At 27.0% G+C, this 23,892-nt stretch overlaps 2 protein-coding genes across 2 annotated transcripts; one reads left to right on the forward strand and one right to left on the reverse strand.

Annotated features, from left to right (window-relative positions):
• Nucleotides 1–206: 206 nt before the first annotated feature.
• On the reverse strand, nucleotides 207–6,888 carry Vang (Strabismus domain-containing protein Vang). Its single transcript, XM_087168059.1, has 3 exons — nucleotides 6,459–6,888; nucleotides 3,056–4,339; nucleotides 207–1,187 (listed from the first exon to the last, which is right to left on the reverse strand). The coding sequence occupies exons 2-3, from the start codon at nucleotides 4,293–4,295 to the stop codon at nucleotides 760–762; spliced, it is 1,668 nt and encodes a 555-aa protein (XP_087024185.1). The 5' UTR covers nucleotides 4,296–4,339; nucleotides 6,459–6,888; the 3' UTR covers nucleotides 207–759.
• Nucleotides 6,889–7,047: 159 nt separating this feature from the next.
• eIF2D (eukaryotic translation initiation factor 2D) lies at nucleotides 7,048–23,106 on the forward strand. The gene is made up of 7 exons (XM_043055193.3): nucleotides 7,048–7,265; nucleotides 10,525–11,679; nucleotides 14,125–14,214; nucleotides 16,102–16,191; nucleotides 16,993–17,113; nucleotides 20,164–20,335; nucleotides 22,964–23,106. Exons 1-7 carry the CDS (start codon nucleotides 7,210–7,212, stop codon nucleotides 23,023–23,025), a joined length of 1,746 nt encoding a protein of 581 aa, XP_042911127.2. The 5' UTR covers nucleotides 7,048–7,209; the 3' UTR covers nucleotides 23,026–23,106.
• The last annotated feature ends 786 nt before the right edge of the window (nucleotides 23,107–23,892 follow it).

The following is a 23,892-nucleotide window of genomic DNA, read 5'->3' on the forward strand; positions in this document are numbered from 1 at the left end:
TTTAAATGAATAAAATTGTGCGCATATAACATTTTTCAATGCATTTTTGCAGACATAAATTATGTAATATCAAATTTATTACAAGAAAAACCAAATTAACAAAGAAAAAAATAGTAATGTAATAAGTAGACCACTTGTTGCCTTAAATGCTTAGATAGTAGGCAGCTTCTTATAAAAATCCTAATAGGATAAGAGAAAGCAGGATATGCCTATAAATGTGTCCGTACCTAATCGCTTAACGAATTATGATAATCTAATTCTTATACGAATTAAATAAATAGCAGCAAGTTTAAATTATTTGGTATGAAACTACCTGAAGTCCATAAGATAATTTTGAATTTTTATGTTAAAGAAACATAAAAAGAAAAAAAAAATTTATGCATAGTACTATCTTTACAAATAGTATAAAAAGAACCACTTTCTTGTCATACAAGTTCTGTACAAAAAAAAAAATTTCCCCTAAAGGTATTAATTTTAAAGTTACGGAGAAACGCGTTTAAACCCCTTAAGGCAAAAACCATATTTTAAAACTAAGATGTTAATAACCAGGCAATTTTAAATAAAGCCTTAACTTAGCAACCTTTACTAAATTTTTGCTTAAAACAGCAAAGATACAGTAAAAAATTCTACAGGCTTACATGCAAAATTTCAAAAAATTCAAAATCTACTTTTAACAGAGTTAAGCACCACTTAGCACTAATATAATTTGATATGCAGAAATAATATAGCTGTTACCCAAGGGAAAATAACACAGATTTTTTAAACAGATGTTTCGGAATTTAAACGTAGTACAAATTTATTGCTTTTAGGGTCTATCACTTCCTCTGTGATACACAAATGAGGTAAACGAGATATGGTGACTAACAGAGAAATGTCATTTTGACGAAGCATGAAGATGCATCCATGTTCTATTGGTCTTGAGAGCAAAGTGTCACAGACCAGAGACCAAGTTTGACTTGGACGATGTTCCCGGTCGTTTTGAAGGACAGGTGAAGAAATAAGATATTTTTCCAAAAAGGCTTTGGGGCTTAAATCATGGCTTAAGCATAATGCAAGATGATCTAAGATGGATTGCATTGTATGTCGTGGTTGTTGACGAGTTATACGTAAGTATTTCTGGAGTGATTTAGCCATAGATGGAAAAATTGCTTGGGCTGCTTCTGATGCATCCATTGGTATTGCAGGACCTAAAGGAAAAATTACAAATGATGTTCCTGATTAAACAAATTAAAAATACACATTTATATACAGAATTGTTTTTCAGAATATAAATTATAACTCAATACATAAAATAGCTATTAGCAATAATAAAATAGTACATAAAATAGCTAAGCAATTTATACATAATACCTTATAATACATAAAATAGCTAAGCAATTTATCTTATAACCGCAGTTGACCAGCCGACCCAATTTTGAGTTTAAGACGACCAATGTTCAACTCCGTAGACTTGAAATTTTGAACGCGATCCGGAAGACAAGGGAACTCCTGGATCAAGCATTGAGAGGAATTTGCCTTCGTAGAGGACTTTTTGATGGAACTAATCCGCATTTGTGTTATGTGGAGAGGAATACCTCTCACGGTTAGCCTGGCGGCAAGCGGACTAACTCATGATCTGTCTACCACTGATATTTTTCGTCAGCACTGTGGTCAGTGCGAGACAGGTGCAGAATTTGAATTGACCAGCGATCACGGAGATTTGAACCAGAGTCACCTCATTAAGAAGTGTGTGCTATATCCCCTGAGCCACCACGGTTCGAAAAAAAAGCAATTAATCAAATATAATCTAATTAAATCTCCAACTTAAAAAAACAATAAAATTAAACTTTCATGCCAAATGCTCAATAAAATTAAGCTCAGTATTTGAGAGTCGATAAAAGTTTAAAATTTCTGGAAAGCAGCACCAGTATTATGGAATGGAAAATAAATAACATAGCTTTTTATTATTTTGAAACTACATAAAGACCAAGTTTTACATTTAATATTATTAAAAATTAACTAATACTTGTTTCAATAAAAAAATTTGTCATCTTTATGAATAACGACAAGGTTTTAAATGAAAAGACAGACCCACAATTTTTTTCTACTGTTTGAAAATTTATTATTTTTATATTAAAAAATATTTATTTTTAATTTGTGTTCTTTTAATTTTCTTTACTTTACTTTTTTATTTAAGTTCCTTTCTCCTTCTTTTGGTGCTATTACTCCTTTCATTTGTTCTTCTTTTGACCATTTTTCTTACATGGTATTTCAGAAAGGATAAAAACCAGACTAACAAGAGCAATCTCCTGATCTCCCATGCCCGAAAACAACTGTTTTTAAATTCCCACAAAAGTTGAGAATAGTGATTTGCTAGGATAGCTGAAAAATAACCATGTGGAGAAAAGAGATAACTTTTATGTGACTGAATAGCGGCCTGACAAATACTAGTTTTCGCCCAACTGTGCTTGTCTTAAAGTAATAAGAGTTGAAAAATCAGGGTTGCAAAATATGCCCGATTGCAAAACAAAGTTCAGGAGCAATTCAGGCATCCCTGGTGAAATTTTTGGGACAATTAAACAAAAATAAAAAATTCCTACAGAAATTTTTATTAAAAAAAAATTTGCTTCACAAATTATCATGAATTATTACTATTTTAACATAGCCTGAATTTTAACACTTGTACAAATTTATTCAAGAATAGTATTAAACCAAACGAAATTTTATTTTTGTTGTTGGAGAAACTTTTTTAAGAAAATGCAAACTTAACTTTCTACAAATATTTTGAAAAAATTATAGTAACTAAAAAATAAAAACGCCATAATTTTGGGCAAAATTTTAGACTAAAAAAACTGTGTTCTAGGGAAACATTAGGCTTCATATCAGGCCTTGCGTAAAGGATGAGTAGCATCTTATGTGAGAAAACTTGCTCTACCATTAATGCAAAAAAGTATTTTTTCTGTAAGAAGTTTAAGTCACTATTTCACACACTTTTAAAAATAAAAAATTTAAAGGCATAAACTTAATTTTACTATTTTTACCAACCCAGTTTCAACTATTTTATTTCAACACTTACCTTGTTCATCTTGTAGCCTCTTTATGTGTGTAAATGATTCTTCTGCAGCCGAAATGAGACGTGCCTTTCGTTTTCTCACTCTACGTTCATATTCATGCTCCTCATAGAATCGTTCATTATGACTAGAGTCTCTACGATGAATGTCACTGCCCATGATACTACGATTTGTACAATTCATCGGACTATTAGGCACATTGTCCACGTCATACATCTTAAACCCAGGAGCAGATTTACGAGACTTGGTTGGTATTGTCTCTAAATATGGATTGTAAATTGAAAAATCTCTATAATAAAATTCTAATATCAAGGCAGCAGCTCGTTGTATACTCAGTTGGCCAATAGTATAACATCGACTTTCTCCATCTGGTGATCGGACAACTTTAATAAAATACTGAGCACTGAGTTGTCTGACTTCAATTAAAATAACAGCCAGATAATGAATAAATAATAAAGTATCTACAAGCGATACAGCAAAGAGCACAATGCTGTGGTAATCATCGTGGCGCTTTTCGACAATGCGAACACCATAGAAAAGCCAATAAGCAAATGTGAAAACAATCATCAATGCTAAAACAATTGCACGGAAAATAAATATTCTAGGAAGGGTGACTTTTGGCCTCCTAAAAAACAGAGCCCATGATCCAAATAGTAGTATTAAAAGTTTAAAAGATAAACTAATTAAAAGACCATCACACTCTGGTCCACACTTTTGGACTTTCCAATCCAATGCCTCCAATTTGGGTAAAATTACCATCGCAATTGGAGAAGCAAAGGCACAAAATGATAAGAGGGTTGTAAAAACAGTTCCAACCCACATGTGACAGTAAAAGCTAAGGCTAGTTTCATAATCTCCATTGAGTTTTGAAACATCGTCCATTGAGTCGGAATGATCACTCGTGTTACCAGTAATTGCTGTAGTATTATCACCCCAATTGTCATCTTGAGATAGTATCTGAACCTCTATGACTTCCTCATGTCCTCTATCAGTTCCATTGCTACATTTGCTTCCTAATGTTGAGTTGTGAGAGCGATCCAGTTTGGGAGTTCGATGTGAATGCTTTGAAGAACGATTTCGATAGTTATGATGATTTGAGCTACCATGAGTACTGTGAGCTCTACTACGACGAGATCGAGAAGATTGTTCACTGTAGCAAGATCGTACAGATTCAGTTTCCATGTTGGGCTTGCGAGGCAGATTTATACCTGTGCCAACATGGATATCTCCAGTCCATAAAGACATATCAGTCAATATGCAATAGTATTCAATCAACCATCTTTAAGAACCTAAAAATTAAAAAGAATGTTAATAAAAAATTATTACATAACTGAAATATTAATCATACTAAATAAAAAAAATTCCTGATAGTTAATGATAAATGAATTAGAACAGTATGAAGATATGAGTGGATTTTTTTTTCTTCCTTTTTTTATTAAGAAATTTTTTAATTAAGTTTTCAATATGATGGGTGTAATCCCTTCTTATTGTTAAGGGTGAGATTAATAATAAACCAATGAAAAATTAGAGACATGCTGTATGTTGGTTATAATAATCTTTATCTAATTAATTTTTTAAAATTTAAACTTTTACACAACAATAAAATGAGATAAATATTTTTCGGTTACTTTCCAAAAATAAGCAAATAATTAAATACTAAATAACTCTTCCTTAATACACTTTCCCATACACAGAAAAATGGGAAAACTAGTTTGACAAAGTGACAATAGCGGGTCAAAATTAGGAGTTCAACAGGCATGCAGTCAAATAGCTAACAATCAGTATCTAATCTTAACAATATCAGTTAGACTGTCAGAGCAGTTTTAAAAAGAAATCAATGAAAAGAAAATCTGAGAAATATTTATATTATAGAAATAAATAAAGTTTCATTTAAAACAGGTATAGGATATTTTGAATAATAAGGTAAAAAATAACAATCAAATGATTGTAATCAAGATACAGTAGAGTAATAAATATACAGTGTATATATCGTTTATACACAAATAAATTATTGGGCATTTACAAGTAGAAATTAAGGCTATAACTTTCATTTAAGAACAAATTAAATAGATAATAATTTAATGAAGCAATCAAAGAATCGACACATACCCAATGCACAGATAATTTATAGGAGAAATTGAAAATAATACTAAGACTCCAATTACAATGCGACTTTCCTTTCAGTCAAATGTTGGATCAGTTATAACAAAAAATTGTCATTTCAAAAACTTTTTTTTTGCTTTGTTTTATCTATAAATAGATGGAATCTTAATAAATGTGCATATTCATAGCTGAGTAAATGAGAAAATTTATTGTCTGTCAATGTCACAGATAGTATCTTTTCCCAACTCTGAGACTACATTTCCTCGAATTTCTTTATTATTAAGAAATCATTTTAAATGCAAATTTATTTAATTTTATATAGAAATAGAATTTTATAATTTTTGTAAATTTAGAAAGATGAATTGTATTATTTTAAAAAGGAATCTTCTTAGTAAAAAAGGACCCGAAATTTCAAAACAAAATGAAGAGGGTATTACCATACTGATACTTGTTCAAGTCAACTCTTATCACAAAGATGTTTAGGTGCCACATTTAAAGTTTATTATTTAACAAAATGAAAAGGGAAGAAATTTCAAAACAAAGTGAAGAGGATATTACCATACTAGTACCTGTTCAAGTCAACTCTTATCACAAAGTATAGGTGCCACATTTAAAGTTTATTATTTAATAATTAAAGTTAAAGAGTTTTTTCATAAAATGAGGATTATATATTGAACATAGTCCTTATAAATTGTAGACAATGATAAAACATCAAATTATTTCAGTAATCGATATTTTAAAAAATAACGCTATACCTAAGGGCGCATAATTCTTTTTTTTCTTTTTCTGTTGTTCAATCACAAGTTAAATAATCAGTTATAAATGCACAAATTTTAACAAAATTTCAAATGTCAATACATAACCTCATAGATTGTAATATTCAATGAATGCTGTTTCCAACTAAAACATGTACACGAAGAACAATGAGTTTCATTAATAATGTGTTTTATTTCGCTAACATGATGAATGCAATTCTTACGAATATTCAGCTGGAGGGTCATTAATTTTACTGAATATCGTTGACCGATTAAATTGTTATATAACTTAGAATAACAATAAGGTAAAAAATGTTGTTTGATAAATATTTCACATAATTTAAACACATATGCAGTGATACAAGTAATTTTTACGGGAATATAACAAACAATATCGGAATTCGTTAATGAGATGTAATTTGACCGGAGGGTAATCAACTTTAGCAAGTATTGTTAAGAAATAAATATTTTTATAAAATTTTAAATAACAAAAAAAATCACTTAACATATTAAAATGTAAGGCTCTATCACACAAAAATCAGAAACATACATTACAATTGTCATCGGCATTTCTCACTCATCTTTAGGCGTCTTGTCACATTTGCGGTCGTGGAAATACAATATGGTATTTAGACAATGAATGCCCCTTTAATCCAGACAGGTGTAGATAGAACATAATACATACTGTCAAATAACACATAAAAATTTCAAGTTCACGGATTCTGTCAACAGAAAGAAAGCAAACAAACAATTTCAAAGACTGTCATGGCGCGAGCAAAGGTTATCCTCGGGCAAGTTCATTAATTAGCACATTGTCTACATTTTCATGGCATTTTTGTGTTGATTGGTTCAGATCTGATCAAATGAGCTAATTACTAAGTTATCACGGACAAATTCATAATAGTAATAAATTTAAGTCCCATTTTCTGTCAAATTTTGATTGTTTGACTGTTGACAACGATGATTTTAGTTTAGAAAACAAAACCAAAAACAAATAATTTTTGTAAGCGATCTCCAAAAGTTAATGCAGATTTCAAATTATTTTATTTAAATGAATAAATCAATTTTATAACAAAAAAAACTCTGTTAATTAGTTATTTTAAAATAACTAAATTATATATATCAAAATATTAAGAGCGAAGTATAAACTGTAACTGTGTTCATTACGCAATGTGTTGTCTAATTTGTTTACGTTTTGCATAGACTTCGGAATCAAAATAATAAATTTTCCCATACAATATTAATTAAAGATCAAATTTAATATAATAATAAGAGGTTGATATACCACATTTTTATTTAAGATGTTTCGGAAACCTTATAAAGTCAAAACAAGTACTACAGTCAAAGGCTCTGACAGGTTAACTACTTTCGAAGTTTTCGTATAATGACATTTTTTCACTATGAAATAAACCTTGTAAAAGGAAGCAAAATAACATAAAAAAAATTGTTATACATCTTTAATGATTGGCCTTGTTAAAAAAAATTGTACTACAACTATGTTTTGAGCTTTAAGACAAATAAAAAAAAAGCAGACATAGTTTAAACTAAGTTTACTTTTCTATTACATTTAGCAGAATTACTGTATGAAGTAAGACGGAATAATTTCCGTATCGGTATTTGTGCCTCAAAAATTGCCAAATTTTTCTCACAGCCGGCAATGACCTACGAGAAGCTTAGAAAAAATAAATCACTAAACTGTTATAACATGTAACCACTTCCTGACAAACCATATTGTATATTTGTATGTATATATCAGGGTTGGCAAGTTTTTGACACATGACGGTTTTTACCGTCATGTCAAAAACCCATAGTTTTGGTAAAACTGTTTTTTTTTTTTTTAGTTTAACTGATTCTAATTTGAAATTAATTCATTTTTGGGCAATAAAATTAGAAAAATGTTGTTAAAAGATATTTAAGAACAGATTATTGCATTTTCCCAACATGATTATATCAGAACATACTATTTGAAGTAAAATATTAGGATACTAAACAAAATTTTCAACATTTCCAAGCATCATTTTGTTTCACATATTACGTTACTGAAGAATGTCAAGTCATTCTTGACTTAGGGTTTGTTAGTTGTAGTTACAAGTTTTGAAAGTTTTGTTAAGCTTAATTCTAATATTTAAGAAATGCCAAATATTAAATTTTTTTTAGTTCTTGAATTTATTAATAGTTCCAACCTTTTTTGTTTGCTTGTTCTTTTCCAACAATTAAGAAGTGCAAAATTTTGAATCCTTTGCAAATAAAGCTATAATGATAAAAGTGTCACTATTTTCAATAAGTATATAACAATATTTCTATATGAATGTATATTCTTCTATAAGAATACATGTATATAGTTGCAAAATCAATAGCAATCATTTACAATATTCATTTATAAAGGCAATTATGTGAAAATAATATATTGTCCTCTACATGCCATAAATTAAAGAAAACAGTAGGTTTTTGACGGTTTCTACCACTGTCATGTCAAAAACCTGTTTTTGATGGCAAAAACCCAACCCTGGAATATTATATTTTGCTCCTTATAATACCCTTAGGCAAAGGTAATTCGCAAAAGTTGGTACTAATAATTATAATATTTCTCCTTGAAACAAATATTATGAATTAAGATATTTCTATATCATGATTTGTCACAACATTAAAGTTGCCAAAAGGGTCTTAGACTTACTATATTTTTTAAGAAAAAAAGGGATGTAGAGGTTTATCCTGAGCTATAGCTTATAGCTATGAGTTATACCTTATAAGTCGGTTCCTTTCTGCGATATTTTTACTCTCTCCTTAGTTTCTCACGGGCCACTGCCTAAAAGTCTGCAAAACTTGATGATTATTCTGCCACAGAGCAGGATATAGATATCTTAATAATAAAGATGTAAATTTTCAGCTATCCTCAGCTAATTAAATGACAACTTAAGATTTTAAGACATGCTGCTCTAAAATTCAAATACCAAAGAGTTTACGACAACTGAACTTTTAAACCTGAAATTTGAATTTAGTTATAAAAATGAGAGTTTTTTATTTCCAGCAAAATTTTGTTATGTATTTTTAAAAAAGTGAAATATTGCATTCTAAATTCTCTTAAATAAAATTTTTTTGATGATTTTAACTCCGTTTTGATTTGTATTTTTACGAGTTAAATGTTGTTATTATGAGTATTAACTATATTTTTAGTTCAACACAGTTAAATATATATATTCAACAGATACATGTTCAAAACAGTTAAATTTTCAAAGAAAAAATTACTGCATTTTTTATAGTTTTTTCTTTTAGGAATATTGTACCAAAATATTAAATAGATTTGTGTTAAAATGTAAAAGGCACTGCCTTATATGTCTAGCATAACACAGGACACTCCGTGACAAATTATCTTCCAAAAAAATATGCTGAAAGCGAAGATGACTGCAAAATTCTGGCTGCTACTCTAACAAGCAAATGGCGTCACAAAGAGTAGATTGACTGGGAGCTTGAGTAGCTCTCGAGACTGGTTAAAACGATGGAGAATAAGCATTTTCTAGATCTGATATAAATGCACTATAGTTAATTGCAAAATTTCATTTATTTATTTGGATTATATTGATTACAAAGCTTTGAATGTAATTTACTCAAAATAATGTCTCTTACTTTCTGTATCTCTAACTATGTAGTACAATTTTTAACCAATATACTGCTTAAAATTTTGGCAAAATGTTCACAATAGATATAGTTTTGGTTGCTTTTAGGAATTTTTTAATTGGGCTGACTGGTTTTGAATAATCCACAAAAATGTAATTATTTTGTGTCACGATTTACTTTTTTAAAAAAATGCTGCCATTTTGTAAAGAAATAGTATATATATTTTTAAAAATCCTACATGTAACGAAAACTACATTCATATAGTTTGAAAAAATCTTAACAGAATCAAATTCGGATTAATTTTTTTTAATGTAAAAATGCAGCAAGTTATAGAAAATTTTAAAAAACAGTTATAAACATTATCTTGTATAAGCTCTAAGTTTTTAAATTTTATATTCGTAACATGAGAAAATGAAGATTAAAATATGTAAAATAGGATAAAGAAAATGCATTAACTTTATCATAATTGTCGCAAAATTCTTTCTTTTTCACAGGCTTTTACTATGTTGTTCCCCCTCAATTAAATCTTTATCGACATATTTGTTTTTTAAATTTTTATTTTTTCATTTAACGCTACTCTGTGGTTTTAGAAAATGTCTGCTGCTTTGTGTTTTGCTAAGGTTGGCAAGTCTGGGCAAGGTAATAAAAGTTTTTAACTGATTAAAATCAGTTAAAAACTTTTAGCACTATTTAGTAGTACTAACTACAAATTACAAAATTTTGTCTTAAACAGTATCAGGCAAGATAATTTTCGATCTATCTAAAAATTACATTACATATGCTTGTATAATTTTCAAATTATCCCAAATTAAACCTTTTTTTTTTTAAAAAAAAAATCCTTAAAATTTTTTAATTAAAATTATACTATCATTAATCTATCTGTTTATCATTAATCTAAACTGTGATGGTTTAAAAAAAACTGTTACCAAAAAAATTATATTAAATTTAGTAAATTGTCTTTGGTATAGATATTTAATTCTTATCAACCTTATTTCTAATAGGAGAAAGCTGAAAAGTCTTGTAGAAAATCATTTTCCTTCTATACCTGCTGAAGATCTTAATGCGTTGATCCCTAATAAAGGTGAAATGAATCAGGTGAAAGCTTTAACACATTCAGGTACTATTGCTATGATCTATTATTCAGGCTTAAATCCAGTGTTCTTTCAAATTTGGGACACATGTTATCCTACATTATACACACTTTGGAAATATCCTAGTCTACTCCCAACAATAACTATGGTTCCTCCAGTGACAGAAAAAATTGCTAATGGTGCTGACTTGATGGCCCCTGGAGTTGTTGTAAGTGATTCAACAATTAAAGAAATGAATAATTTAAAAACAAAAGATGTTTGTGCTGTAAAAGTAATAGGCAATAAGGCAGCTTTTGCTGTTGGTACTGCTATGATGTCTGTAGAAGAGCTATGTATAGATGGGGTAAAAGGAAAAGCTATGTCTATAGTTCATTTTTATGGTGATTTGTTACATTTATCTGGTGAGCATCAAGAAATGCCTTTACTATTAGAGCCTGCAGAGGTTCCTAGTGATACAGAAGATGATTCATCCAAAAGTCAAAATGATGCTTCTCCTGACAAAAAAACAGATGATTCATCTTCAATGGAAATATTAAGTAATTGCAGTGAGAATAAGGTTACAAATGAAATAAATGAATTAAATCTTAATAAAGAAAGTAGGGCAGAAGAAGAGATTCCTGATTATTCAATGGATGAAATACTTCTTAATTGTTTCTTGGCTGTTGTTAAAGTTTCTGGAAAGAAAATTAATCTTCCAGTTTTGACTAGTACGTTCTATGGTGCCCATGTTTTAAAATCATGCCCGTCCTCGTTAACTTTAGATATTAAGAAAACAACTTATAAAAAGTTTTCTGTTTTTTTAAAGAAAATGCAGACAGAAGGTGTTATAGAAATCAAAGAACTAACCAAAGGTGTTGAAAGCATTATTTCTATCAATATGGATCGTGAAATTGTTACTTCATTTCGTCTACATCCTATTTTCAAAAAGCACTTAAAGGAAGAAAAAGAACGACTGGCAGAAGCTTCCTCTGAAGGTGTCCAGACATCATATAAATTTCCTCTAGTTACAGAACTTTATGTTATAACTGCACAAGTAAAAGAGCTTTTCACGCCTTATCAAATAAGGTATAAAATCCAAGTAATTAACTATATTAGTTATAGTTTTTTTAATGTATGATTAATATCTGTTAAATACTTGTTAATATAGGCTATAAGTGTAATACATATATGTGTTGTTTTTTTTAATAGAAAATTAGGTATTTCACAATATCATTTTGCTCAAAAATCGAATTCAAAATTTAAATTTTTGTGTAAAATTTATAATTTTTTATGTAACTCTAGACTTTCATGCAAAAACTAATATAATTCTTAAATATTTTTTTCAATTTCTTAAACAGTATATGTAATAATAAATGGCTGAAATCGACACATGAATGAAATCCATTATTTATTAGTTTAAAGTCTCTGAAAAATAAAAAAGTAAAAATTTTTATTTTGAATTTTTTTTCTCTGAAACTTGAATTGATTTCATTTAAATCTAGGGTAAACAAATTTTATTCTGAGAAATATTATTTTTGTGTCCAATTTCAACACTTTAATTATATATACAGTAGAGCGCCGATTATCCGAACTGCTCGGGACAGAATATGATTCGGATAATTGGAAAGTTGTTTAAAATCTAGTGTAAAAGATTATTATTTATGCCCTTTGAACTTTTTGTAGGCTTAGGACTGGCAGTACTATCTAAAATAGCTCTGGCGTGTTTAAAAGTTTTTTTTTTCCCATTTTTAAATATTTTTTATTTATTTTTTTAAACTTTTTTTTTTTTATTTTGAACTATTTGTATCATATTTCAGCTTTTTAGAATTTTTTTGTCAATTACTAATTGTACTACATTTTTCTTTATTTTTCATTGCAAAAGAAATCCAACAAAGACTTTTGTTTCTAAGAAGATGCTCTTTTTTGAGCAGGCATATCCCTTATTCTTTTTAGATAAATCAACTGAACTGGATCAACATCATGTTGACATTCTAACCTGTTCATTGCAAAATCTAATGAATTGCATGCTTCTATATGAGAAGTCCAATATCTTGAACTTGATCACCTACTTCTTCCTCTTCGTCTGTGGAGTTCCGATTTTCATTCAAAATTTCAGCAACAATTTCATCATCTTCATCCGAAAGATCTACTGCTTCAGAAACTTCAGTTTAGTTTGTTTTTCTGTTAAGAATTTTATTCCAAGATTTAAGATTCCAAGCACTGTAATCACTAATCATTAAGCATCAATGACAACTACCCATCCCTCAATTGTAGAACTTCAGCACTTATCTATTCATAAACTCCTTCCACATTTCAACCATTGTGGACTGTCAAAATAAAGCTGGCATTCTTGGAAAATAATTTTCAGTTGAAGAGGGCAGGGTATGTAGCTTTGACTGTATCACAATACATGTATGTATGGCTACTATAAGAAAACTGCTAAAAAAGGTTGTAAATTAAATATGGTCTTCAGATGTAGCGGATATTATTTATTCTTCTAAATTTAGAAAGATTGTTGATAGGTTAAAAAATATTCTAAACTTAAAAAAAAAAAATAATAATCACGAATTTAGGCATAGTTTGGATAATTGGACGTTCGGATAATCGACGCTCTACTGTATGTATTAATTTTTCATTTATTACTATTATATATTAATTTATAATAATTCATAATATTTAAAGTTTGTCCCACCATCAATCTTAATGTATGCGTTTTTTTGTTATTAGATTAAAACTAATTAACATTTGGATTAGTTTAGCACAATAATAAAACTGCAGTTTGCATTCATTAATATAAATGTTTATTAAAACAAATTCAAAAGGAAATTATTTAAACAATATGTGTATCTTTCATATTAATAAATAAAGTGATACAGACTTTGTTTAGAAAAAAAAGCAATAATTAACAGAAATTACAAATTTTTAAAGCTATTTTATAAAATAGACATTGTCAGCAAATGAAGATTTTGAATTTGAGATAAAATATACATTTTATTGAATGTTCATTATTTTCGCATTTATGATTTTAAAATCATTCCTTAATTTAATTTTTCAGTTTGATTTGCCACTAAACTATTCTTAAATTAAAAATCAGATTATCAAATTATTAGTACAATTTGTGTATCTTTCTGATTAATAAAGTGATATAAATTTTTTTTAAAAAACAATAATTAACAGGATTTACAGATTCTTAATGCTGATTTACAAAATCAACATCATCCACAAATGAAAAATTTAAATTTGAACTAAATTGTAAATTTTGTTGAATGTTTATTATATTCTCATTTTGACTTTAAAATCATTCCTTGATTTAATTTTTCTATTTTACTTGTGAATTGATTTGTAACTCAAATATTCTTAGATTAAGAATTGATTTTGCCTTTAGCTTATTTATACTTTTTTTCCTGAAACTGTTTATTTATTGATTGATTTGAAATGCTCAATAAGGCAATTATGATTTTATGAAGAAACAAATAAAAGCTAAACAAATTAAAGAATAATAACAAAATGTTTTGAATTTTTTGTACTTAGAAAAGGAGACACAGTGACGGCTATTACTATACGGGATGTTATGAAGAAATTCGTCAGGGAAAACTCTCTTCAAAATGAACACAATCCTAAGTAGAAAGTGTTTTTTTTAATATTATATTTTATATAATAAATGGCCTGAAAAAACCTTTTTCTAAGTTAATTTATTAATTGCCTAGTAAATAAAAACACTTATGTATATATTTTTTCTACTTTATTCTACAATTTCTACTATATTTAAAATTTTGTTTTGCTAGAAACATGTATGTTCAATTACGACTTCTTTGTATAGATTAGATATCACTGGGCTCAATAACTTTTTATGTAATTTACTACTTGTAAAATTTTAAAATTTAATTTTCACATTACATAATGGTGGTATGCTAAACAATAAAACTCGTAAAAGTTATGGTGTATCGTTTAATTAATCATACTATAAACACAAATTTACAAACTCGTTTGTACAGTTGAATTTATTTTCTGTTAAATTTGCAATTGTATCATGTGAAAATAAAAGAAGTTATCACTCCAGCACAAATCATAAACAATATTCAAAAACACCAACAAACTTTTGTTTTACTCATCTTCTTGTCAATTAAAATTATGTCATATCTTTATAAAGTATGAAGTTTCAACATTCAATGTCTAAAAACAGTTTTTGTGTGTAATCTCCAATTTTACAGAAAAAAGTATTCCTTTCTCTTTCATATGTAGTGGTGCTTTTCTTTAATGGTCCTTAACTCGCCAAACTTGATATAAATAGTATGCTTAAAACAGTTTTTGTGTGTAGTTTCCAATTTTACAGAAGTTTTCCTTTTTCTTTCATATGTAGTAGTGCTTTTCTTTTATAGTCCTTAACTCACCAAACTTGATAAAAATAGTATGCTTAATCAGCAATTATCATGTCATACCTGTCCTATAACTAATGGAAGAAAGTATCAAAATAATTTCATTTTTTGTTCCATCCTTAAAATGACATATTGTCGTAACAAAATTGTAGTTTATATTAATGCAAATAATGTGAACTTAGTAAGAAAATGTCCTATAATATAACAAATAGGAAAAAAAGTTTAAATTTGATGTTTACTTTCAATTTCTCACATCTTATTAAAAAAAAAACTTAACTTGCAATAGGGAAGTAAACAAGAAGCAAAAATATTGCCCTTACTGTAAAAATATATATATGTATATGTATACAGTAGGGAACCGATTATCCGGAACGATCGGGACCATCGCTATTCCGGATAACTAATTTTTCCGGTTTTCTGAATCACTACAAAAAGCCGTTTTTTTTTTTAATTGTTAAACCCATTTAAAAAACATATTTGGAAATAATCTTAAAAAGAAGAAAAAACGATGAAGTTATACACTAATGATTATTTCCATAATGATGGTAAGGTAAACATCTTTCAAAAAAGAAAGAAAAATCCTATGAGGAAAAAAGAATTTTTTTTCTTCAAAAAATGGCGGGAAAATTTATCGAATTTCATTCCGGTTTTCTGATTTCCGGATAACGGGTTCTGTTCTGTATTTACATTGAGACTTTTTCCTCTGTTATTCTTTCTTTGTTGTGTTTTTGCAGCACAACATACTATTATTTTCACTTAGAAAGTTAGAGATAAAAATTATTTAGGTTTTAATAAACTAACGCTTATGAAAGATTTAATGTGTTAACATTTTATTCAATTATGATTATTTTATCCTAGCAATATTGTGATAAAACAATTTAGAGATGAACATACATTTATGTAGATTGTTTGTTTTAGTAAATATATCAATAATATTGCCATTTTTCAAAACAAATTATATTGTATGATTCTTAATTTAAAATGCACAAAATATTATCAAATTCATTATGTTAAATATTGTTAGTGATATGTTCATTTATATTATATCATTGTAGTGTAAAAAAAACTACTTTTGATTAGCTACTCCTAATTTAATGATGCTTTCTGCATTTCTAATATGTATTTATTTTAGGGAAGTTGTTCTTAATCCGATTTTATGTGATTGTGTTTCAAAAAGAGGAGAAAATAGAACAACAATGCTATGGGATGAACTTTTTGATGCGTAATTATAAATAAATTTCTTAATTTATGTTAAAATTATGTGAATTACTTTGATAATTTTAGTTTTTCATTCTGCTTATCTAAATGCTAGGGCCTCTTTTTAAAGACTTTTCTGAAAATTCATAATTTTTTTTTTTTTTTTTTAATGTTTTGTTTAAGCACACAATTTTTTTCAGCATCCATTTATTTTATTAATGACTTGAGCTTTCTGTTGTTATTACCTTTTTTTTCGTATCTCTAAGTCTTATTTGTATTCAAAAATTATTTTTATTAATTGTAACAATTGAAAGAAAAGTTTTATTTACTTATTTTAAAATTTCACATAATTTTAGATTTTTTTTTCTTTTCATTTTGCTTATGCATTACATTATTATTTAAAAGAATTAAGCTCTTTTTGTAATATATATATATATATATCCCTTTTTTTATACATACTTTTCCAGATTATTTTACAATTTTTGCATTATTGAGTTAATATGAACATTTGGAAACGTTGGATATTTTTTTTAAAGATTTTAACAGTAATTTACTTTAAAGTTTTAACTTTAAAGTAAAGTAAGTTTTACTTTAAAGTTCTTTAAAGTTTAATAAAGTCAGCATCAAGTATATTTCCATTTTAAACTTGTATTTGATTAATAGTTGCCTTACAGAGATTTATTTTACTAACTTTTTCTGTTTAATTTAAAATTATAAACTAACTTTTTTTTTAAAAATATGTGATTAAATTTTATCAATTTTAATGTTGTTATTGTTAATTTAAAATTCATTAAATTATGTTAATACATTTTTCCCCCCTTTTTAGAATAACTTCGAGGATGACCCATGCATATCAAATCGAATTTGAAGACAAAGAAGCCATTATTAAAAAAGGGAAATTAGAACCTATAAAAGTAACTGTTGATACAAGAACTGGAAATAAAAAGGTATATTGTAGTCTAACACATCTTTCTATTCACTCTACATATATTTTCCTCTTTATATTTTTGTAGTTTGTTAGAGCAAATTAAAATTTATGATTTCTTTTTCATTTAACTTTTGTTTTGAATTTTAACAATCCTATATGTTGAATTCTGATAGTTATTCTTATCAATGAAGTGTTGCAAATTTTTATTGTGTGTCTATCAATATTTTAAATTCTTTTGTTACTGTTTAAAAATAGTTATAGTACTTTAAGCTTATCAAAATATCTGTGAATAAATCAGTATTATTAGCTTTTAGTTCTTTTTTTTTTTTTTTTGAGATTGTTATATCTATGTAGTAATATAGTACTATAAATAAGTATTGTAAATTAGAAATAAATTATTTCTAATATATCCAATAGATACAGTTTAAATTTTCAACATCTATTTTTCATACATATGCTTTAAAACCTTGTAAAAACATTATTGTAAGTTATAGCTATTTACTTGTAAAAACATTATTTTAAGTTATAGCTATTTACTTTTTACCTTGTTTTGTTTTAAAACCAGTATATCAATTTCTACAGGTGTTTTTTCTTTTTTTTTTCTTCTTTTTTTTAAACATTCAATGCAAGTTTGTTGTTTTTTTCTTTCTTTTTTTATTGTTAAAAATAAATTTATTTTGAAACTATTTTAAGAAAGGAAGAAGTTCATTTATCCATTTTTATTATAGTAAGAATATGTTTTAACCTTTTTTTAAGCCAATTGAAATATTTTTTATAAATATTAAAAAAATAGTTCAATATAAAACTATTATACTTTCTCTTACTATTTTTTAGGCTGACTTCTTTGTTTTTGCACAATCTTTTGAATCTTCCCATGTTTAAAGTTTAAAAGTTCCTTAGTATAAAAAAATTTTGCATTTGCAATTTTTTTAAAACAATTCATAAATATGATTTAACAGTTTCATAAATATGCTTTAACGTATGCATATTAAATGCTATTAACTTAAACCATTGAAGCATTGAGCCTCAGGATAAAGTTGTATTTGAATTTCTTTAATAAACATTGATTGCACATAGGAAAATAAGTTTTTTGATCAGAAAAGCTTGTAGTATAAAGTAATGAAAAAACTGTGACTGTGTGTTCAGAAGATTAAAAAAATAATAATAATAGTAATAAAAATTATAAAGTTTTATATATTATTTATAAACTTGTTTTGAAAATTATGTTTTGTAAAAAAGGGAATTTTGACATTAAAAATGATTTTTAAAAAATGAACATATCACATAAGGACTAACTTACTAGAGTTGTTTTATACAATTAGTCAAATGTTGTTAATGTTCAGTATAATGTAAATAATGTGTTGTTAAAAAAATTCTTTATATAATTTAAAAATACATTGGTAGTTCATAATTCATTAACCATAATTTGTTCACAATTCACTGATTTTCATTTTTGAAATATTTTCAACAATGACATTAAATCTTATTATTGCAATACCATGCAGAGTTTTATATCATGTGAACCATAATAACTTTCAACAAACGCTGAAAAGTTACAGAAAATGTTGTCTTACGACGGAAGTCATGATAGATTTAATCAGTAGTAATTTTTGGTACTTATTGTAGCTCACTGTTATGTTTGAAAAAGACTTTTTCAATTACACTTACTATTTCTACATGCTTTTAAAAACTCAAAGCTTATTTTGAGTATCCATATTTTTAATTATTTGTAAAAAAAAAGATTTGAGGTAGAAGCGAGAAGGCAAAGGTAGGTGATGTTACTCGCACGAGACAAGCAACGGCAAGAGAACTATTACAAATGTCCATGGTATTTACAATACATAATTTGCATATTATCAATGCTATTGAAAATTATATTAAAACAAACTGCTGACAATGTACTAAAAATTTTAAGAAATGCAAATTACAGCTTGTTAAAAAGTCTTGATGTTGCAACCAATGAATATGTTATCTAGCAATGTGCCACACAATTACCACAAGAGGTAGATAAAGATAAACCCCGATGTAAATAAAATTTAATTTGGTGAGTTACATTAGCAATTTGATGCATTCAATACTGTCAATCCACAGAATGCCACAAGGTCGATAAAAATCTTTGAATTTTCCCTTTTTTACCCAATTTTATTCCATGCTTGTTAAACACCAGACTTGTGTAAGCCCTTACAAAAATTTAAAGTATTTTTGAGGTGTTAATGTTGATTTGAGGTTTATTTGAAGTTGACTTTAAAAGCAACCTTAAAAACAAACCTCCCGAGGCTTATAATCAAGGTGTATGAAGTTGTTTTATTCACACTTTAGGATGTTTTGAGGTTGATAGAAATCTACCTTAGAGCAACCAGTTAAGAGAGGTTGTTTTTAAGGTATACATATTATTTTTTCTGTACTGTAAGCAAATAAGTTTATTTGAGATATAAATAATTTCCCCCGATTTCAACTAAAAGTATTACTGAGCTATAAAGAAAGTTGATTTGATGTATAAATAAAGCTGAAATTTAGGTTTATTGATCAGGTTATTTTTGGTGCAAAACATGAGTCTAATTTTCTACCTCCAGTGTATTTTTTTACATCTGTCAACCTCAAAACCACCTCAACTCATTATTTTTTTTAATAAGGAGATTTTTTTTTAAATATTACTGAATTTTTTTTTATGGTTCTAAATCTACTAAACCATGATTCCTAGCAATTCCAAACCAAAAATAATCTATGTGTTTTATTTATTTTAAGAAAAATTACTAAATTATTTACTAAATCTGATATTCTTTTTACAACAGCACTTGATAGGTTTGATTTCATTGTATTAGTACATTTAAAAACTTAATTATTTACGAAGCGCTTCCAAATTTGATAAAGTTTTGTTCACTCACATAGTTGTGTAATCAATATTTTCCTATGCAATACTCAAAGCTACTACTTAGTTTTAATAGTATGTTAGAGGAAAGATTTGTTTTATTTGACTATATTGCTGTGAAAATTCTTATTTGGTAAATGTTCATAAGAGAGTTTTAGTCAAGATATGATAATGTTTTAACATAATTATTTAACTTTTAGGTAACTCTGATTCAGAACTTGGAAACATATGGTATAAAGCCAGAATTACTTGCCCAACATGTTGCTGTAGCATGTGCAGCTAGTACTTCTATAACTCCTACACAAAATGCTAAGGGAACATTGGTGCTTATTCAAGGAAATCAAGTTCGTTATCTTCAAAAACTCTTTTTAGGTAAGTGTTAGAACTTGTTTTACCTTACTTGAGCTTTTCATATATTCATTTGTTTTTTATATTTAGCTTGATAAAGCTGCGACTTTATTACTGATTATATTTTTTTTTCCTTTTTTTACTTGAATTCGCTAATTATTAGACTTTTTCTTGATGTAAGGGAAGAAATAAATTAATATTCCACTTGTCATTGTAAAGTAAGAATTTTCAGTCAGAATAATAAGTCCATAGCTGCATTAATGATCTAAGGCTGTTTTTTAAAAACTCTGCTGTCACGTGAAGTAACGCTTTTTATCGAATAATATGCTCCTTTTTTTATTGTTGTAAGTTTTTGTAACTGTTATTCATGTATGTTGAGTTTTGCTTATTTTTTGCAATGCCTTCCTTGCCAATTCTGAAAATGTGACATAAATCAACGTGAAGATAGGCAAAAATAATGTTTTTGTTTTTTTGCAAATAATATGGTATTGGCATGAGTTTGTAACTGTTATTCATGTATGTTAAGTTTTGTCGATTTTAAGCCAGTGCCTTCTATGAAAATTATGAAAATGCAAAGCAGTTTGTGATATAATTTTGTTATATTTAACGAGTTACTTCAATACTGCAGTATCTTAGCTATAAAAAATTTGCAAAAATTTAGAATTGTTCACTTCTTTTAATGATTTTCTTCTATATGAAAATAATCTCACCAAATTGGCAATTTGTGAAAAAAGTTAAATTGTTTTTAAAATATTTAAGCTGTTTATCCATTCTAAGGACCAGTTATTTCTTTACAGCAGGATAACATATATTGTTTATAGTAATAGCTTTGCTTCGTGTAAAAGACACTAAACAGTAGGGTAGTTTTTTTGTTTTTTTTTTTTTTGTTTTATTTAACCTGGCAAAAGAGCTTCAAGAACACAATACATAAAAAGGAGAGGAGAATCTGTATTGTACATCTGTACTTGGGGTCTTCTTTATAGAAAACACAATAAGCATTACTTCACTTACAAAGAACTATCTCTTTTCTGTGAACTGCATATGAAATTTTGACTAGTTTGTATATGTCAACATTTTGTTTTTCAAAGAACTGGTCATTTAAGTAACAAAAACTTGTTTTTCTAGTTCTAGAAATTGATTAATTTGATTATGATAAAGGAATATTATGACATTTGTTATTTTTCCTTAATTTATTTTCATGTTCTATAGTTTAACTAGATCTTCATGGGATCCACATCTAAAAAGGAATGTAATACTGTAGGGGAGGTCTGGGTTTATTTGTATTTTTACCAATTCACATAAATAATGAAAGGCCAGAAATTAACTCTAACTATTTATTGAAAAGACAAAGCAAGGATAAAAAAAATAAAATAAAACAAAATAAAACAAGGATATAATAATATAAAATAAAACAAGGATAAAAAAATACAAGAATTTGGAAGAGAATTTGGGCTCTAATTAAACGTCCATATTTTACGACTGTTCCTAACAGACTGTCTTAGTTCACCGCCAGAGGCGCTGTAGTAGGGGAAAGAGGAAAGTTTTTCACAATGCATAATTATCTTGATTCTTAATTCTAAAAAGAATTAAATACTAAAAGTTGATGATTTGAAGATTTAAATTATCCAAAATAGTGGTCCCAAATATTTATTCTTACTATTTTCACAATGTCTTATTAACTTTTTATTGTAAATGGGGCAGAAAATGGGTAAACTGTTACTATAATACTCATTCAATCTTGCAAAGATTTGCTTTGCTCTGAACATATAATTGTTGAGTTTCTATTGTATTTTGCGAATATGTGAGCAATTTAAAAATAAGAACTATTTAGCCAATCTACCTTGGGAAAAGTAACATTATGCTTTTTTTTATCTATCGGAAATTTGTTCATATGAGAATGTTTTAATAATTACCTTATTATGCTACTGTTTTGTTAACAAAATCATGAAAACCAACTTTTTTTAATTTTCATTTTACAAAAACATTTTTGTTAGAAAAATAATATCTTTTACCACATCAACACTTTCAAAGAAAAGATGTTTAAAAATCACTCTCATAACCTTTTCTGATTAACTTATAAATTAAAAGAGAGAAGGTATCTTTGATAATCTATTTATAATCTTAAGGAATATTACTCTTGTCTAAGTCTATATATTTGTTGATAAATAATTACAGCTTTTTTAACTGCAGCAGAATCCTGGTTATCAAAAAAGCATAGGCTCAAGGTATAAAAAAATGAATAAATAATTAATAAAAAACCGACCGGTTCATTAATCACCAAGCAAAACATGAGTAGTAAAGTGAAAGTGATGTTAAAAATCCTGAGAAGACCTAGATTTGAAAGCTACTTAAGGTTAGAAAGCTTTTAAAAAATAATGAATTAAAAAAATTTAGAATTAATGTATATCAAAATCCTGTATTAAAAACAGTTATACTTTTGTTTTTTCTTGATAATAATATATATTTTATTTCATAATATATTTTGTCATTCAAAATTCATTACTAGAAATAAATTGTTATCAGTTATTTTAACTTCTTTTTTTCAGTTTCATTTGTAAAAAAAAGGGGGACTTGTTTTTTTAATAACTGTGATCCTGCTGTAATTGTTATAACTGGCTGCCTGATTAATAGTTTTTTGTTCTTTTTTCATAGATATATATAAAGTCCCAAGAAAGTATTTGCAAGGACTAGAAAATATTCCTAAGAAAAAATGACATTCTTTATTGTTTTTAAAGAAATAATTATCCTAAACTTTATTATTATTTATAATAAATAAAGATATTTATTTGAGAGACTCCATGAATATTGTATTATTTATATTTGGGGGTCTTTGCCTTTTCCTTTCTTTCTTTCTTCAAATGCTTCATATGTTAGTAGCATTCATCCATAGCAGCAACCGTATATTAAAAATTAAAAATTTGTGTATTACACAATTACATATTGCTTTTGTAATTAGAGCACAAAATTATTGTTGACTGTTTTAAAATATTCAAATGTTGAAGGAAAAAAATGACTATCAGAGCTGCATTTTGGTACCAAAATATATGCAAAATATTTTCTCTCACCTTCTTTCTTGCATTAAGGGATGATATTCATTATCCAAATAGTTTTCTATAAAATTTATAAGCAATATTTATAAGCAATATTTATAGTTTATTATCAGTTGTTAATGGAGTAAAATCACAAAATTTTTTAGTACATAAAGAATATGATAAATACTTTTGTTTTCAATTATACTAGGTGTTTGAAATTGAAATATCCATCTCTTTATCTAGTTTTAAGTAGAAAGGTTAAAACAAATTATTTTTTATTTAAAAAAAAATTTAAAGGATCCACATTTAATAGTAAATAATAGTTTTGTATTGCAGTTTTTCTTATTTTGCAGATTTAAGCATTAACTTCTAAATGTGCAGAAAAATTTGAGTAAAAAAAAAACCATAGTTTTCATTGTATAATTTACCAAAGTGTCTGAAATCTAATTAATCCTATGAGTAACTTAAAACTATGCAAATGCTAGTGGAAGGCAAATGTCAATAATAAATATATTTATTTGAATGAATATAATACATTCTGCTAATTAA

This window comes from Parasteatoda tepidariorum, chromosome 7, assembly GCF_982258835.1.
Source record: "Parasteatoda tepidariorum strain Cologne lab strain chromosome 7, Ptep-v5.0, whole genome shotgun sequence".
Lineage (NCBI taxonomy): Eukaryota > Metazoa > Arthropoda > Arachnida > Araneae > Theridiidae > Parasteatoda > Parasteatoda tepidariorum.

Bases quoted from the DNA above. Each gene is read 5' to 3' on its own strand.
- Vang (XM_087168059.1), bottom strand. From the start codon at position 4,295: ATGTCTTTATGGACTGGAGATATCCATGTTGGCACAGGTATAAATCTG. The intron at 1,188-3,055 runs GTAAGTGTTGAA...TTTTTCCTTTAG, and splicing joins GAGGCTACAAGATGAACAAG to GTCCTGCAATACCAATGGAT.
- eIF2D (XM_043055193.3), top strand. From the start codon at position 7,210: ATGTTTCGGAAACCTTATAAAGTCAAAACAAGTACTACAGTCAAAGGC. The intron at 7,266-10,524 runs GTTAACTACTTT...TATTTCTAATAG, and splicing joins ACAGTCAAAGGCTCTGACAG to GAGAAAGCTGAAAAGTCTTG. The intron at 14,215-16,101 runs GTAGAAAGTGTT...TATTTATTTTAG, and splicing joins CAAAATGAACACAATCCTAA to GGAAGTTGTTCTTAATCCGA.